The sequence below is a fragment of the Microcebus murinus genome, chromosome X, assembly GCF_040939455.1.
Source record: "Microcebus murinus isolate Inina chromosome X, M.murinus_Inina_mat1.0, whole genome shotgun sequence".
Taxonomy (NCBI): domain Eukaryota; kingdom Metazoa; phylum Chordata; class Mammalia; order Primates; family Cheirogaleidae; genus Microcebus; species Microcebus murinus.
The window spans coordinates 80,690,612-80,709,511 of NC_134136.1; the positions used below are offsets into that span (position 1 = coordinate 80,690,612).

General features: G+C 54.4%; 1 protein-coding gene across 2 annotated transcripts in view; it reads left to right on the plus strand.

Annotated features, from left to right (window-relative positions):
* Positions 1-303: 303 nt before the first annotated feature.
* CD99 (CD99 molecule (Xg blood group)) overlaps positions 304-18,900 on the plus strand; it is a 48,692-nt gene continuing 30,095 nt past the window's right edge. Inside the window, exon 1 of one of the 2 annotated variants that reach the window (XM_075999218.1) lies at positions 304-468. In XM_075999218.1, coding sequence (XP_075855333.1) covers positions 402-468 — 67 coding nt within the window. In that variant the 5' untranslated portion in view covers positions 304-401. The remainder of the gene's footprint in view (positions 469-18,900) is intronic. The other variant, XM_075999217.1, reaches the window with a different exon arrangement.

An 18,900-nucleotide genomic window follows, 5' to 3' on the forward strand; every position in this document is an offset into this window, starting at 1 on the left:
GCGCCCACACTTTCCCGAGAATGTTGTGTGTGTGTGGGGGGGTTTCACTTTGCTCACCGTTGGCGCCGCCCTGGGGTCCCCGGCTAGGGGCGAGTGAGGAGGGCGGGCCATACTTTCCAGCGAAGGGAGGACCCTGTCCCCTGCTCGCGGTCTGCGCCATCTGCCCACCCAGGGGGCCAAGTCCAGCGCTCACGCCGGTTTGCGCGCCCGGAGGGGGGCAGGGCGGGGCGGGGACGGGCGCAGGCGCAGCAGGGGCGGGGCCGCACCTCCCCAACCGCCACCCCCACCGCGGCTCCGCCCCGCCCGGGTGTGTGTGTGGGGTGGGGTGGGGGGGGTTGTCCCGCTGCGGCCGCCCGCGCGCACCACTCTGGGGACTGTCCCTCCGAGGCACCGCGCGCACCATGGCGCGCTGGGTGGCTCTCGCGCTGCTGCTCCTGGGCCTGCTTGGCGCTCTGGTGGCCGCCCCGGGTGAGCGGAGGACCGGGCCGGGAGGGTGGGGGGCAGGGGGCGGGGGTGGGGAGGAAACAGGGTTCGCTGGGCCGGGCCCGGGGAATCCGCGTCCGGGAGCGCGCGCGGGGAAGGAGATGGCGCGCCGGGGACCCGGGACTCCGCTCCTTGAGGGTCTGGCCGGCGGGACGCGCTGTCCCTGCGGGTGGCCACCGCCCCGCGGAGGCGGCCCCGCTGTCTTCCCGGGCTGGGCTGGACGCGTTCCAGGTTGGAAGTGTCAGCATTTGTTCTCCTGGTCGCAAACTTGTAAAGCGGGAGAGACGAGGAGGACGGGTGACATCCGACCGCCCCTCGCCCCAACTCTGGCGACTTTCTTTCGGTTCTGCGCCCCCTGGCAGCTCCCCTCACCCCCGTCCCCACCGCGTCCTCCCCGCTCCAAGGGATCCGGGACCTCGCTCTTTGTTGGGCGCGCGCAGGCCGCCCGGAGCCGCGCCCTGCAGTCCGGGGCCTAAATTTGGAAACGCTGCGACCCGGCGGCGGGGAGGGGAAAGAAAAGTTAGAAAAACAAACTTGGGGCCCTGCAAACGTTAAAAACAAAAAAATACTTGGCGCGTATGTGCCAGGGGCGTGCGGGGCGCCGGGCCCTCGTGGAAACAGACGCGGCACCGAGAGGCGTGTTCTTAGCCAACTGTCTGCGAGGTGCGGTGCGGAATTCGGAAAGCGCAGGGGAAAAAAAAATAAAGTATCAAGAGAAGGAAAATGCCCCGTGACCCCCACACGGCCCGTGGCGAACCCGGGCTGTTTATTTGTGATGGTGACTAGGGGTGTCTTTTTCGGTCTCCTTCAGAAATGAACAAACAAAACAAAACAAAAAATAAATCCCAGCTGCGAGTGGTATGTTCTAACTTACTTTTTTCCACTGACCGGTGCAGTTTTTGCTCCTTAATTTGGGCAGAGCGTCAAGCCGGCTGCGGGGCGGGGGTGGGGAGTGGGGGTGGTCGCAGGTCTGGCCTTATGGAGGGGGTGGGGGGCGGACTGAATTTAGGGATGAGAAGCGCGCATGCCCAGCTCTGGGGAGGGTGGACAAGGCCCGGTTCGGGGCCCTTAAATGTTCCTGCTCGTGTGTGTTAATAATAGTCTCTGGTTCAGCCCTGAGCTTAGGTTAGGAGCCCTGTATTTTTTTTTTTTTTTTTTTGTAGGAAGGATTTGCACACTTTTAAGAGGCGTTCCTGCAATCCTAGAAATTGGTAAAAGTTAGAGAGCAGGAAGTGTGCGCCTTGGGGGGACACCTTGGAGTAATTTACAGCCGGTGTAGCAGGCGGAGGACCCAGGTGGGGCTTCCTGTCTCCCGTTTCCTTCCTAAATGTCCTTCCTTCGCTCTGGCCGGAAGCCACCTGGACAAGATTTCCGCGTAGGGGTTCCCCTGTCGGTTGGCATCAGTGGCGTTTGCTCCCATGGCGCGTGCTGGAACGGTTTTCCGTGTGTCTGTCTGGTTGCACCGTTCATGCATCCTTCATGCATTGGTTTCTTCCTGTGGACCTACTGTGTGCCTGGCGCCAGAGAAATACATTCCAGGCGGTTCTGGTCTCCCAAGGAGTCAGTCTCTAGGGGAAGGAGACAGGAGACAGGGCAGGAAGAACCGGCCACTGAGCCATCACCAAAGAGCTCAGGGGGCGCCAGGTGGTGGTGAGTCTTGGTGGATGTGAGGGCCTGGCTGGAGGTTGGAAACTCTGGGGTTTCAGATTGGCAGGCAGGCAGGCCTGGGGGTCCACGTCGATGGGGAGGGGGGGACTTGGACGGCCTTTTATTCTTTGTGCCCCCAAACAAGCCACTTCACTATTTTTAAACCCACAACAAACAACCTTAGCCTGCCTGGAGCCGGGGGATTTCTGCACGAGCTGTGTTTAGGACTGCAGGGTTGTGGACGTGTTCAGTAAGGACATGGGGGTGCGTGGGGTGTGTGTGGGGGGTGGCTTCACCAGGGGGAGGTTATTTTCTAGGTGGGGAAGCTGCACACACACCCTCCCATAGGCTGTGCCTGTGTTTGCCTCCGTTTCCATTCCAGCCACAAAAGCTCCTTGAGCCCTGAGTGGGTCTTCCCGCCAGTGCCCACAGCGCTGGCCTGGTTCCAGAACGTTGGGGTTCCCCCGGGGCCCCGTGTGCACAGGTATCTTCAGAAATCCCCGGGGGAGCAGGTGTGAGCTAGAGCAGGCTGGATGCAGACAGGGTGGCGGCCAAGGCCAAGGCCACGGGTTGCTGGACGTGCCATAGGGCATGGCAGGTCCCCACCCCAAGGACTTAATCTGGTTGCAAATGCCAGCAGCCTTAAGGGTGGAAAACCCCCAGTGTTTGGTATTTGCAGCGGTGGTGCTGTTGATTCAGCCCTCCTCTTTTCGTTATTACGCACTGCAAAGCAACCCAGATTCGGGGATCCTTTAGAAATGGGTGCAGGGTGCTGTTGCCAGGGCTGTGCACTGAGCCAGGGGCAAAGGCCGTTTTATCCCGGCAGGCAGCAGAGGTCTGCCGGTCTCTGAAAAACTCCAAACACCCACGTGAGCTGACATCTATTGAATGCCCTGTCTCTCTGGGATTCCCTTGCCAACGTGGGCTGCATTTTTTTTTCCCAGTTTCTTGGTAGCTGTGGTCTCATGCCCCCCCCCCCCCCCCCCCGTGGGTGTCTGTGAAAATCGTTATGAGCCATTTCTGCAGACTGGGCAGAGGAAGTGGGTTTTATTGTTCTCGCCTGTTTGGCTCTGATAGAAGTTAATTGCTTTTCATTGAACTGCCCGCTTCTGGCTCTTTCTCTTTTCTCCGCTTGGGAAGCTTTCACACGAGGTGATATTAAAACACATGATTTTGTTCGCTTGCATATTTGCTAAACCGATTCCTTCCCGAAGGTTAGTATAGATATTCCTGGTTGCACTTAGATATTCCTGGTTGCACGCTGCGATTTAGACAGGAATGCGGCTGATAGAATTGTTTTCACCCGTTCAGCTAAGTTTAGGAAGCGTGGTGGCATTTCGGGATTCCTACTATCTGGAATTTTTTTTTTCTGACTCAGATATTCTTTTGCCTGGTGGAGTTAGACTTCCCTGCCACTCCCGTGAAGCTTAGGGGATTTAATTCTGCTGAGATTTTTTTTTTTTTTCCAATCACACTTTTAGGGGGAAAGAATCACATGTTATTGGCGAGGTGTAGACATGGTGAATTAGTAAGGCTGAGGTGTCTTTTGGGAGTGTTGAAGAGGAGCAATATATATATATATATATAATATATATATATATATTTTTTTTCTTTTCTCAACTCTCTGAAGTTGTTAGTTCTCAGGGCTCCCTGTAACCAAAGATAGAGGAACACAGGAAAAGCAGAGGGAAGTGTGTTAACGTGTGTATTTTACACATGCATGGAAAATACCCAGGGAACGAGTAGTTCTCAAGCAAGTGGCTTGGCATTCCAGCATCTTGACTCTCTACAGCAAAAACCTGGCAATGTTTACAGAAGTGATAAGATAAAAGGCAAAGGGCTGTGAGTGTCCAAGGACGGCAAGCTGGGGGAAGGTAGTTACTTAGCAAGCTGGCTGATAATAACTGCACTCTTGGTGAGTCACTATCTCCGGGCTCTTAAAGTCCAGGGCTGCCTGCCCCTTCACTGTTTGGCGGCGTGGCTGCAAAACAGTAACCAACCAAAATTTCTCTTTGCGTCTGCATAACTAACAGTATCTTCTCACTTCTCCGGGGACCAGAAGGACTTCCTCTTCTCGAATTTCCTGTTGGGTGCTCTCTGGCTGGGTGCATGCCAGTGTGGGGAGTCCGCCGCCGCCGGGGTTGCTGCAGAGTGAGTGAGTCAGTGTCCCCGGCATTCCTGCTCCTCTGCTCTCACCAGGCGTGCACCCTGAAAACGTCCCCTCCGCCGGAAACCAGGAACTTCCTTTCTTATTATTCCCTTTCCCCCGAGTTAGATTCAAACCAGCCTCGCTGGAAGGGGCTGTGCACTCAGCCTGCGGCCGGCCGCCGGGAACAGAAGAAAATGGGACGCGTGGTCCTGAGCTAGAGGCATCCCCGGGTTGCAGGAAAGCCCCGCTCAGCCAGCATCTGCGGGCCGCGCTTTTGTTCCGGCCCCCCGCTGTCTGGCTGGGCTGACAGAGAAAATGTGTTGATCACTGCGTGGTGGCGTGGCAGTTGGACAGGCCCGAGAGAGCGATCGTGAGGTTGCTTTTTCCAACTTAGAGCGACAACGTCAAGCACCTTCAAGTGACCACGGGTCAGCTGCGGCTCTTGGGAGAGAAAAATCATTCTTCCGGGGGTGCTTTTTTTTTTTTTTTTTTCTTTTTCTTTTTAAACGGCAATTAACTTTTCACTGGTTAACAGTCCTTCCTGAGCAGGGAGTGGACAAGGCAGACCAGAGCCGTCGCATTCCAGAGGGGGGAATGCATTACTCATCCCAGAGCATTCCGTGTGTTTCTGCTCTTCCCAATCTTGATCTAAGTGCACCCTGGTGGAAAGCATCGATCCGGGGCAGGGGAGGTGCCGGGGAAATGCATGGGTTTCCGCAGGAACACGGTGGACCTGCGCCGCCCACGGACAGAGGAGAAACACATGAGGCTGTGTTTAGGGCGGGCGGGCTGGCAGGCTTGTAGATTTTATAAATAAATACAGCCAGAGCCCAGATGCCGCCGGCGAGCTTCTCTTGCTGCTGTTGTCGGCAGTTGTCCTCTTTTTGGGAGACAACTTGGGCGTGGTTGTAAATACCGTGTTTCCCCGAAAATAAGACAGGGTCTTATGTTTGTTTTTCCCCAACAAGACACCCTAGGGCTTATTTTCAGGGGATGTGTTTTTTTTTTTTTTTTTTTTTTTTAAGTACGGTGCAACCATCTACATTTATTCAGATATAGTGAAGTCGTCTTCTTCTGGAACATCATCCTCACTCTCCAGACCCCGAATCCCATCCCGAATGTCTTGCGACTCTGTTTCCTTTAGAGCCACCGGCCCCGATCTCTCCTGTGGAGCACTAGAGCTCTCACGATGGGGCGGATGAGAAGGGCTGCTCGTGTTCTTTCCCGCTCCGCGACGACACGCACGGGTTGTGCAGACGCGCTGCACAGCCACGCCCGTCACTAGGGCTGATTTTCATAGCCACGCCCACCACCAGGACTGATTTTCATAGCCACGCCCATCACCAAGGCTGATTTTCATAGCCACGCCCATCACTAGGGCTGATTTTCATAGCCACACCCATCACTAGGGCTGATTTCCATAGCCACGCCCACCACCAGGGCTGATTTTCGTAGCCACGCCCACCACTAGTGCTGATTTTCATAGCCACGCCCATCACTAGCGCTGATTTTCGGGGTGGGGCTTCTATCGTGCACATGCTTAGACATCCTGCTAGGGCTTGTTGTATGGGTAGGGCTTATTTTCGGGGAAACACGGTATGAGATAACACGGTGCCCTTTTTTTTTTTTTTTTACACAGGGCAGAATGTATCTCCCCAGATGCAGGGACACACACACCATGGTGACAGTTGCCGGGGATTTAATTGACGTGGGGAGGTTGAGCTAGGAAGGGTTTGGGTCTCAGTGCTCAGGAGATGCATATGAGTGGCTGTGTCTCCCGGGGACCCCAACGGGCAGCCACGACGGTGGAGCCCCTCGGGGTTCAGGTCTTCCCTCAGAGCAGAATGACTTCCCACAGACAGGCACGACAGGGAGCTGCCACGCCCTGTCTCCTCGGGCAACCCACTGGACACTTGTGCTACCTCATCGCTCTAGCAAGCGGCCGGCGGACTCAGGCCGTGAGCATGTCGTGAGCATGTCGTGGGGCAGGCGCCTGGTTTCAGACTCTGTGTTCCGGCAAGAGGAGGAGCTGAGCAGAGCCGGACGGGGACACTGGGACGTGCCTCGGCCGGGCTGTGGTTTGCAGGGACAAAGCTTCTCTCACCACTTCCTGAGAACCTGGAACTACCCCCACGCCCCACCCCCACAAATATCTCTCCCCAGGTTCAGTTTAGGCAGGAAATCGCCGATCCAGCATCCCTGGCATCTCAAACGCTCCCCATCCAAAACGTCTCACTATTTTCTCTTCAGCCCACATCTCCCCTCCTTTACTGCTGTCTCTTATGGTAGGACCATTTCCCAGGACTCTCAAACCGAAGCGTCACCTGCCACTCCTGCCGTCTCCTTCCTCTCACGTCTGATCCATTAGTAAGTCGTGTTGAGCTAATCCCCCCAAAATCATTCCCGACCCTGGCCGCTTTCTGCATTACTGCTTTGTTATTTTGAGATCCATACTCCCACCTCGGGCAGCTTTCCCAGACGAATGCAAGAGCCCTGAACTGCTGGCTTGCTCCCTGGAACTCCTTGGGGCATTTTGGGGAGCCCCAAAGACCCCCCCTTCCTCACTTTCCCCTGTCTCAGATTATTAATATTTTTTTTAATGAGAATATATAAAATTGCAAAGGAAACCAGTTCTATTAAGTGAATTACCCGGAGCCCAGGCTAAAACCAACCACACCGGGATCAGCACTGCCCATCCCTTCTTTGTTCCTGACTCCTGACTTGGATGATGGCTCCAAACCCCCAACCTGCCCAGCAATCCTTCCGAGGGTCTGAGCTTCAGCCCCACGGCAGGGTCCCCCGGGGGGGCCTGGAAACATCAGCAGCTGCCCAGGTTCAGCTACTCTGCCCGGCTCGTGGCGTTTTAGGGGCCGAGGCTGTGTCAGGGCTTCAAAAAGTCCCCGAGAAGGTCTTTGTGTGCGGTGGGTCGTCAAGAGTCACCGAGCTTTGCTTTCACCAGACTTTCTGTTCTCGTTCCCCCTGCCTGGGCGTGTCCACGACTCCTTGGCTGCACCCTCACGTCTGCGCCCTCACGTCTGCGCTGTGGGTGCATTTTGCGCGGGGAGCTCCCTCTGTTCTTTCGTCTTTGGCTGAACCCTAAGACCTTTCTTTGGTCCAAGGAGACGCTGAGCTCAGAGACCTCAGAGGGGAGGTTTGCAGCGGGCGTGGGGTCAGCGTGGGGGAAGGTGTGGGTGGTGACGCGTCCGGTCGCTCGGGTGTCGGGCCGCTGCGGCTGCTGGGCTCGGGGGTTTGGTGGCTGCACGTGTGGGTGGCACAGAGCTCTCCAGGTGTGGCCTTGTGGGGCCTGGGGGATGGCTGACTTCACCACGAGGGGGGCGTGATGGGAAAGGGGGTGTCCCGTGTCAGCGACAGTCTTATCTCAGACCAGTTCCTGAGGCCTCTCCACACCCTCACTGTCTCCATGGTCCAGTTGTCCGTGCATCCCGCCGTCCAAGTAAGCGCCCACCGGTCCATCCATCCTTCCACCCATCTACCCATACACCCATCCACCCGTCCTTCTATTAGTTCATCCACCCATCCATCCACCCACCCATAACTTCATCTACCCACCCACCCACCCATCCACACATCCTTCTATTAGTTCACCCACCCATCCATCCATCCATCCACCCACCCATAACTTCATCTACCCACCCACCCACCCATCCATCCACACGTCCTATTAGTTCATCCATCCATCCATCCATCCATCCATCCATCCACCCATCCATCCACCCACTCATAACTTCATCTACCCACCCACCCACCCATCCACACATCCTTCTATTAGTTCATCCACCCATCCACCCACCCACCCATAACTTCATCTACCCACCCACCCACCCATCCACACATCCTTCTATTAGTTCATCCACCCATCCATCCACCCACCCATAACTTCATCTACCCACCCACCCACCCACCCATCCACACATCCTTCTATTAGTTCATCCACCCATCCATCCATCCACACACCTATAACTTCATCTACCCACCCACCTACCCATCCACCCACATATCCTTCTAATAGTTCATCCACCCATCCATCCACCCATCCATCTACGCATCCATCCATCCTTCTATTAGTTCATCCACCCATCCATCCATCCACACATCCATCCACCCACCATAACTTCATCTACCCACCCACCCACCCATCCATCCACCCACCATAACTTCATCTATCCACCCACCCATCCATTCACACATCCTTCTATTAGTTCATTCATCCATCCATCCACCCATCCATCTACCCATCCACCCATCCTTCTATTAGTTCATCCACCCATCTATCCACCGACCCATAACTTCATCTACCCACCCACCCATCCACACATCCTTCTATTAGTTCATTCACCCACTCATCCATCCATCCATCCACCCACCCATCTACCCATCCACCCATTTGTTCATCTACCCACTAATCCTTCCATCCATCCACCCATCCAGCCATCCTTTAGTTCATACACTCACTCATCCATCCATCCACCCACTCATCCTTCCATCCTCCCATCTACCCACCCACCCATCCACTCATTCATTAGTTCATCCACCTACCTGCTCATCCGTCATCCATCAGTCCATCTCTCCACCCATCCACCCATCCTTCTATTAGTTCATTCACCCACTCATCTATCCATTCATCCATCCATCCACCCATGTATCCACCCACCCACCCTTCCATCTGTAAGTTCACCCACCCACTCACACACCCATTCATCCACCCATTCATTAGTTCATCCACCTACCTACTCAATCCCTCACTCATCCCTCCCTCCACCCACCCACCTAGCCATCCATTTGTTCATCCATCCATCCACCCACCCACCTAGCCATCCATTTGTTCATCCACCTACTCATCCATCCATCCATCCACCCACCCACCTAGGCATCCATTTGTTCATCCACCCACTCATCCATCCATCCACCCATCCATTCATCCATCTATCCATCCATCCATCCACCCACTCACCTAGGCATCCATTTGTTCATCCACCCACTCATCCATCCATCCACCCATCCATCCATCCACCCATCCATTCATCCACCCACCCACTCCTCACTGTTTCCACATCCTAGTTGTCCTTTCCAAGTAACCACCTGCTCATCCATCCATCCACCCATTCACCCATCCATCCATTAGTTCATCCACCTACTCATCCATCCACCCATCTTTCCATTCATTAGTTCAATCACCCACTCATCCATCCATCCATTAATTCATTTACCCACTCATCCATCTACCCATCCATGCACTCACCCACTCAGACTCCCATCCTTCCACCCATCCATCCATCCACCATCCATCCATCAATTCATCCACCCATCTGTTGACCCACCTGTCCATCTCCTTTCCATGCACCCACACACTCACCCACCTATCCACCCACCCACCCCCCTATCCATCTCCTTTCCATCCACCCACCCACTCACCCACCTGTCCACCCACCCACCCACTCACCCACCTGTCCACCCACCCACCCACCTATCCACCTATCCATCCACCCACCCACCCACCCACCTGTATCACCTGACCTGGCCCCTGGCTCCCTCATGCACTCCTTCAGCCAGCACAGGTTGCATGTGAAAGATATCTGCATTCTCAGTGCTGCTTCCTGTGGGGGGGGGGGCACAGAAAAGACACACCCGGTCCCTGACCTCGCCTCTCTGCCGGGAGGTGACTATCATCGCGTCACTTTTGGCATAAAGGCCCCCTTTATGGATGCAAGTCCTGGATGCTCAGTGGGCAGAGAGTGGGGACCACACACCACCCCCCAGAGGGTCAGAAAGGGCCCCACACAGAGGGGTCCTCCCCGGGCCCCCGAGGTTCCCGGAGTGAGCAGAGAGAGAGGAAGCCGGATGTAGAAGAGTGGGGAGGGTGTCGGCTGGAGGAGGAGCAGAGGGAGCTGCCGTGCATTTCGGGGCGCCGTGGGGGCTGCAGGGCCCAGGCGGCGGGCAGCCCGGCTAGCACTGAGGAGGAGTGTGCATTTAAACCCTGAAGGGTCTCGCTCAGAGCGCTGCCCAGTGACAGGCACCTGCAGAAGAGCCCTGTGTGCTCGGGGTGCAGGGAGAGTGGGTGGGTGGGGCCGAGGCTGTCGTGGGCAGGGAAGGGAAGAGCAGAGAGACAAGCCGGGTTAAGGGGAATAAAGGGAGTGACAATCTGCAGGAGCAGGGGGCCTGCAGAGTTGGCCATTGCATTTTGCATCAAAACGAGTCAGACATGTACGTTCAGTAAGGTGTGTTCAAACGGCGCCCCACATGAAACACGCGTGTGTAGGTGACTGGCTGATGGGGCTATGAGCAGAGGCCCTGGAAACCTAAGCCTGTGTTTCCCGAGGAGCAGAAGAGGTTCAGTATTCCCTGATTCAGCGCTCACTGATCCAGGGTCCCCTATTTCAGTATTGGCTAGTCCAAGTAGTTGCTATTGCAGTATTCGCTGATGCAGGGTTCCTGGGGACTTCGTGGCACGCAGCTACTTCGAATAAACGAGACTGTAATTAATTAATAAGCAGAGCTGTTGAGTGTGGGGTTTTTGTTTTTGTTTTCTTTGGTGGGTACGCTTAGCACTAGAGATGCCTGGGCCTCACCTCCAGGGTTTCTGAGTTAGCTGGCCTGGGTGTGGGGACTTATGAAAACCCTGAGGGTGGATGTTAATGTGCTGATGGAGTTTAGAACAAGGGGCTGTCTGTAAGCCACGCTTCTCAAACCGTGGTGTGCTTACACAAATCGCCTTTTGGGACGTTTGTGAAGGGCTTCAGGCTGGGCAGGGAGAGGTGATGATGGAGGGCTTCCTGGAGGAGGGGTACTCTCTCCCAGGGCTTTGGGGGATGAATAGGAGTTTTCCAGGTTTGGAAAAGAAGGGATAAGCATTCATAGCCCTGTAGAGGATCCAAGCAGAGGGCCGAGGAAGGCGGAGAGGCCCCAATTCCGTGACCCCAAGTCAATACTTTGGGCATTCTCGGGCATGCAAAGAACAGCAAAAAAAAAAAAAAAAAAAAAGTTGAGTTGCGTGATAGCACGGGGTCTCAGCTATCTTCTTGTTTGACTCGTGCTGTGCACAAGAGTCCTTGTTTGGTCTATTATCGAGTGCTGCCTTTTTCTTGCATTTTTGTGCTTTGTGATGTTAAACGCAGTGCCTGGGGATTTCACTGTCTCAAAGTCCTCACACACGGCGGCGCTCAAAGATGCCCTGCATATCACACGGGAAATACCCGTGTGCGACGATGGACTTTGGTGCGAGTTACACAGCACTGTCGGCTTCAAGTTCAATGTGAATGAGCCAAAAATACATATGTTCGATGAGGTGTCTTTAAACAGTAACCCACATAAAACAAGCGTATGTAGGTGGCTGGTGGATGAAAATGTGGCCAGAGGCTCTGGAAACCTCTGGAAACCCTGTATTTTCCTTGGGAGCAGAGGTTCAGTGCTCACTAATGCAGTATTCCCTGTTTCAGTGTTCGCTAACCCAGTGTTCGCTGGTCCAGTATTTGCTATTTCAGTGTTCTCGAATTCAGTGTTCCTGGAGACTTTATTCAAAGTAGTTACATGGAATAAGTTCCTTGAATAAATGAGAGTATAATTACTTTGAATAAATGAGATTATAATGAGTAACTGCTTTGAATAAATGAGACTATAATTAACCAGCAGAGCTGTTAAGTGTGAGTTTTTTTGTTTTGTTTGTGTGTGTGTGTGTGTGTGTTTGTTTTTGTTTTGTTTGTCTTTTAGCCTTGGCATCATTCTTCAGAGACACTCAGGGCTGCTGACGCTCGGACCTTCAGAGGGGTCATTTTGAGCACGCCCAAATCTGCAGGGCAGTGACCGGTTTGGAGGGAGCTCGGCTGGGGACCGAGCCTGGACATGAGTCCCATGCCCTGAGCCGGGTTCGGGCCGTGTGCACCCTCACTAACGAAAAGGAAAGGAAAGGAAAGGAAAGGAAAGGAAAGGAAAGGAAAGGAAAGGAAAGGAAAGGAAAGGAAAGGAAAGGAAAGGAAAGGAAAGGAAAGGAAAGGAAAGGAAAGGAGAAAGGAAAGGAAAAAGGAAAGGAAAGGAAAGGAAAAAGGAAAGGAAAGGAAAGGAAAGGAAAAAGGAAAGGAAAGGAAAGGAAAAAGGAAAGGAAAGGAAAGGAAAAAGGAAAGGAAAGGAAAAAGGAAAGGAAAAAGGAAAGGAAAGGAAAGGAAAAAGGAAAGGAAAGGAAAGGAAAGGAAAAAGGAAAGGAAAGGAAGAAGGAAAGGAAAGGAAAAAGGAAAGGAAAGGAAGAAGGAAAGGAAAGGAAAGGAAAGGAAAAAGGAAAGGAAAGGAAAGGAAAAAGGAAAGGAAAGGAAAAAGGAAAGGACAGGAAAAAGGAAAGGAAAGGAAAGGAAAGGAAAGGAAAGGAAAGGAAAGGAAAGGAAAGAAAAGAAAATTTGTCCTTCATCTCCAAATACGTAAGAAGTGACACAAAAGAGCCAGGTGTGAATACCCCATCTCTGCACCGTGTTAGCTTAGCATGAAGCCCGGACGCTTCCGTGCACCTGAAGCCCGGCCAGTCAGACGAGGGTGAGTTTGACAACCTGCTTATTATGAGTTTGAAGCTAAGCAGACAGAACCCCCGGCAACCGCCCCCGTCACGGCAAAGGCCGTCCCTGTCCACGGCAGACTAGCGGAGTCCCTTTGGAGAACCAGGTGGCCGCCACCCCTTAACTTCAAAGGTACGCATGGGGTTAACAGACTTGTGTACATGTCACGTCTGGGGAGTTCTGTTAACTTGGGGCTTCGTTGGCCTTGCGTGTAATCTAGCAAACCGTAGCGTCTGCCCCGAATTATTCAGAAGGTGACAACGCATTTGCTTCTTTGCGCAAAGCAAGCTGGACCCCCGGAATAGGGGTTATTTCTGAAACTATCATGATGCTAAAGATCGAGAAGCTAGTTCTTCCCCCCCCCCCGGAAGATTATTTTTTAAATTGCCAAATATAAATTGCATATACTTAGGGCGTGCCACCTGGTGCTTTGCTATCCTGTATCCCCTGCGGGATGGTTTCTAACGTACGTGCCATTCCCACAGGCTTGCCGTTTTTTGGGTGTGCGTGGTGAAAATCCTTCAGAGTTGACTGTCTCTCGGCAACAATGCGTCCGAGCACGGGATACGTTGTTTTTACACTGCGATGATCATCGTGCAGTGAGATGGATCCCTTGAACTGCGTTCCTCCTGTCTAAGGGAAACTTTGTATCCCTGCCGCTCCACGTCCGCCCCCGGGGTTTAATTGCACCTCTTGGAAAAGGGGCAATATGGGTGTCTGAAGCAATCCATTTTTTAGGGGCAGAAAAATAAGAGCATTTAAGATTTTTAAATAAAGCGAAAACAAATCTTCAGAGCCCCTCCGCGCTGGAGAGCTTCGGGACCCACGTGCGCTGTCATGGCCCTGGGCTTTCTTTGCACTACCGCTGTCCCTCCTTTGGGGACCCCACCTGAGCCCCCCTACAGACCCCGAATGAAGGGTTTCCGGGGCAGGCCGTGCACCTGACTTTTTCTCCCCCAAATCCCTTGCCTGGCGTCCAAGGACTCAGTCCGCACGGAGCACGGAGCACACACGCCCGCGTCTCCTCAGCCTCCTCCCGGCTGGTTTCACGTTTTTAGCGCGGTTTGGAAAAGGGCTCGGAGAGCCAGCAGGGGCAGGTGAGGCCGTGGCGAGATGTGGTCGGGTGTCCCCACGTCTTGCAGTGATGCCGGGATGGGACGTCCCAGCTCTGCCATTTACAAGCAGGGGACACTGAGGCCAGCCCTGGGGAGAGGGGAGGGGGGTCTCTGTTTCTCGCATCCTTAATGAAATGTCAAGATGAACTTTATTATTAATATCTAGAACTCTCCAGGCACGTAAAACAGCAATCACTCTGCAGATGACACCCCCGGCTCCTGGTATTACTGTGCGATTATACGCCGTGACTGTCACTATGAAATTCTGGAAGTCTGAGCAATCTTCCCCCCCTGCCTACTTTTTATTCCGGTGTGAAACACCCGTGTGTGCTGTCGAGCTGGCATTTCAGAGAACTCAGATTCCGGCTCTGGCTGGGAGTCGTGGTTGAGTGCTTTGGTGAGGGGCTCAACCGCTGCGGGTGTGGCCAGCAGGAATCCCCCTGGGGCTCAGCCTGGTATTCGAGCAATCGCTGTTGTTTGTATCAGAAGAAAGTGTCTTGTGTGGGTGACTCACGCCTGCCGTCCTTGTCCGGATGAGTCAGCGTCCTGTCCCTGAAACATCTGGAGCTGGCGTGGGCGGGCAGGAGGCCCCAGAGGCGCTGGGGGCTTCTGCAGAGGGTGTGGTTTCTTTGCAAGTTTGCAGGAAGCTGAACGCGGCAGTGAGCGTGCAACACAGACACCTGAGTCCTCCGCCAGGCTGCTCCGTCCTGTCTTCCTGTGGGCGCAGTTGCAGCCCTGGCTGTGCAGGGTCTGAAGGTGTTTTCTCACCAGCTGTCAGCCCCACGTTGCAATCCCAGGCGCCAGGACGGACGGGTGGGTTCCGCCGGGAGCCCACGAGACCCCTGGCCGCCGGCTGACACCTCAGGGAGGGTGATGCATTGGAAATAGTCGTGGCGTGGGAATGCAGCAGTGGATTGGGTTAGGAGATGAGTCGATTCATTTAGAGACTTCTTATTGACTGCCAGCCGTGAGCACTCACTGGGTTTTGGTTCCCCAGTGGGACTTTCAGCCCCTGGCATGATGCATTTTGAGGCCTCTGCGCACACCCAGCAGATTGGCCCCAGGGCGGTCTGCAGTCCAGAAAGCCGCCTCGGGGAGGGGGTGGATTAAGGGCGTCCACCTCTGCGTGAAACCGAGAGAAAGAGCGAGAGCAGCCACCTCCCCTTCCTCCTCGCTGGGTATGGGGCGGAGTTCTGGAGCAGCCCTAGGTATTGGCCACCTGGAGGAGGTTGTAGTCACCGGAGGAGCAAACGAAGGGTGAGAGTCGGGTGCCGAGTCCCGGCAGGAGGAGTCTTGGAGGCAGGGGAAGGACGGACAGAGAGGTGGATTCTGAGGTCGAAGGCCCAGGGTTGGATCAGTGCGGCTGACACAGCCTGGGCATGTCGCCAGCGTGGTGTCCTCGTCCCATGGGGACCGTGGCGTGAGGCCAGCTCCGAGGTAGTGAGGCAGGAAGATGAGCTCTCGGTGCAGGGGCGAGGGGGGTTCTCCGGGGCTCGGAGCTGGGGACAGAGGGGGGACAGTCACTCGGTGGCTGGGTGGCCTGGGCCCTCCCCTGGCTCTCGGTTTGTGGGAGGGACGTTAGGATGAGCTGTGGCCTCATCAAAGTCCCTGTGGCCTCCAGGAGGGCCGGTGGGCGGGGCAAGGAGGAAGCTTCTCTGGGAGACCCGGCTCCAGGCCAGCGGCCGGCCGTGACCAGGATGGGAGGTCGGGTGGGAGAGAAGTTGGTGGCTCTGGGGTGGTGGAGGAGGTGGGGACAGACAGGCTGCGCTGGGGGAAGTGGCCCTCCCTGGACACCATGCTAGAAATCGGGCAGACATACATGCACACATATACATGCACATGTGCAGTGCACACACATGCACACACATGCATGCATTCATACAATGCACACACATGTATGTGCACATGTACACACGTGGACAATGCAACACACACTGATGCACACATATATGCACATCATGCAGTGCACACACATATGAACACATGGAACACACACATGCACATGTGCATGCACACACCCGGATACACATGTACACATTCATACAATGCACATGTACACATACATGCACATGTACACACATGGACAATGCAACACACCCATGCACACATATATACACATTCATGCAGTGCATACACATACACACACACAAACACGTTTAACACACATATACATATTAATTCAGTGCACACACATACACATAGGCACATATACACATTCATGCAATGCACATGCACATACAAACACATGTATGTGCAATGCATGCAATGCACATTCGCACACATGAGCACATGCACACCCACACATGCCCATGCATGTACACGTGCACATATATGGACACATGTAATGCACATGAACACACGAGTACATGCATGCTAGACATGCACACACACATTTGCACACATGAACACATCTACACATGCACACAGTCACTGCATTGGAAACGTCCATCTGGGCCACGTGTTGTGGCTGGCATCCGAAAAGCACGTGTGTAGCCGATGAAGCCAGTGGCTGCCAGGAGGCATGGCGGACCCGCAGCTGCAGGGCAGGGGAGGCAGTGAGCGCACCTGGGCGGGCAGAGGCCCCCACTGGGGTGCAGGAGGCGGGAGGCAGGAACTCGGCAGAGCTGGGAGAGCGCTCTCTGGAAAGGGTGCAGGCGGCATTGGGCGGTTCCCACCCGGTGAAGGTGCCAGGTCACGCTGCGTTTTCCCCGAGTTCTGTGACTTTGCACCTGAGATCCTGCTCCCGTGGAGGTACGAGCTGGTCCTGGTGCTCGGGCTGTGCAGTTCAGCAGGCGGGAGGGCGAAGTGGGGGCCCCTTCCTCACGCCCAGAGCCCTCGTGGCTTCTGAGCACGGGGCAGTCTGAGAAGGGGAGACCACACCCTTGTGTTGGAAACCTTCTGGAAAACGCTTCTAGTCCTGCTTTGCTGTTTTCACGGCATTTCCTGAAGCTTGGGAGGGGTGAGTCACGTTCCAGGCACCATTCTGTTTTGCTTTGTTTTGTTTCGTTTCTTTGGTGATTGCGTCTGTGATCGTCTTCTCTTCGTGAGGCTGAAGTTGCAGGAATCAGAAGGGCTACGTGTAAAAAAAAAAAAAAAGCATACAACAACTGTATTTACTTTCACACGTGTGGGTGGTTTTGCTGTCGCTGGGTTTCTATTTAGCCTTCGCTGCTCCTTACGAAGTCCTGTTTTTTTTCCTAAAGAGTCCAGTAAGCGCTTTGGGACTTCACAGACTCTTTGTGCCGGTAGGAGCTTTGCTTTGGTTTGCCAGAATCGTCCCTGAGGTTTAAAAGTTGTCCCCACAGCTAAGGAAGGTGACTTCCGAGAGAGCTCCCAGCCCCGTCCCTTCCCGGGAAGAGAGCGTGGCGGGAATCGAAACAGGTGTGGGCCGAGGCCGTCTCTGCCTGGGCATCTGCCCAGCGAGCGTGAGCTCAGCGTGTGGAGGGAATGGACACCTGCACGCTTATTTATTGCGGCGCTATCCACAGTGGCCAAGACACGCGCTCAGCCTAGGGGTCTGTCCGAGGGCAGGTGGTTGGGTGAGGAAAACGTGTTATATGCACACAGCGGAAAACCGTTTGGCCATAAAAAAAAAAAATGAAATCCTGTGGTTTGCAGCAATGTAGATGAGCTGAAGGGACATGATGCTGAGTGAAAAAAGGCGGCACAGAAAGACACGTTCTGCCCGATCTCACTTCCGTGTGGACTCTAACGCAGCCTCACTTGCAGAAGCAGAGGGGAGAAGGGGGCAGCCGGGACGTGGGGAAAGTGCCCCCAAACCCGGTTAGACAGGAGGAGTGAGGGCAACAGATCTCGTGTGCTCGTGGCGAGTGTGGTTAGCAGTCATGCCTGGGACGGATGCTTGAGCACGGCTGAGAGAGGGGGTTTTAAGTGCTTGCACCACAAACACATATGTGAGAGGGAAAGTAAATACAGAAATAAATAATAAAGCCCCCCCCCAGAATGCAGTTACAGATTCCTACCATGTTTCCCCCAAAGTAAGACAGGGTCTTATATTTACTTTTCCTCAAGAAGACACCCCAGGGCTTATTTTCAGGGGATGTGTTATTTTTTTTAAGTACGGTGCAACCATCTACATTGATTCAAACAGAGTGAGGTCGTCTTCTTCTGGAACATCATCCTCACTCTCCAGACCCCGAATCCCACCCCTAATGTCTTGCAACTCTGTTTCCTTTAGAGCCACCGGCCCCGATCTCTCCTGTGGAGCACTAGAGCTCTCACGGGGCGGATGAGAAGGGCTGCTCGTGTTCTTTCCCGCTCCGCGACGACACGCACGGGTTGTGCAGATGCTGCGCAGCCACGCCCGTCACTAGGGCTGATTTTCATAGCCATGCCCATCACTAGAGCTGATTTTCATAGCCACGCCCATCACCAGGGCTGATTTTCATAGCCACGCCCATCACTAGGGCTGATTTCCATAGCCACGCCCATCACCAGGACTGATGTTCATAGCCACGCCCCTCACCAGGGCTGATTTTCATAGCCACGCCCACAACTAGGGCTGATTTTCATAGCCACGCCCCTCACCAGGGCTGATTTTCATAGCCACGCCCCTCACCAGGGCTGATTTTCATAGCCACGCCCACAACTAGGGCTGATTTTCATAGCCACGCCCCTCACCAGGGCTGATTTTCATAGCCATGCCCCTCACTAGGGCTGATTTTCATAGCCACGCCCCTCACTAGGGCTGATTTTCATAGCCACGCCCATCACTAGGGCTGGTTTTCATAGCCACACCCATCACCAGGGCTGATTTTCATAGCCACACCCATCACTAGGGCTGGTTTTCATAGCCACACCCATCACCAGGGCTGATTTTCACAGCCACGCCCCTCACTAGGGCTGGTTTTCATAGCCACGCCCATCACCAGGGCTGATTTTCATAGCCACGCCCCTCACTAGGGCAGGTTTTCGGGGTGGGGCTTCCATG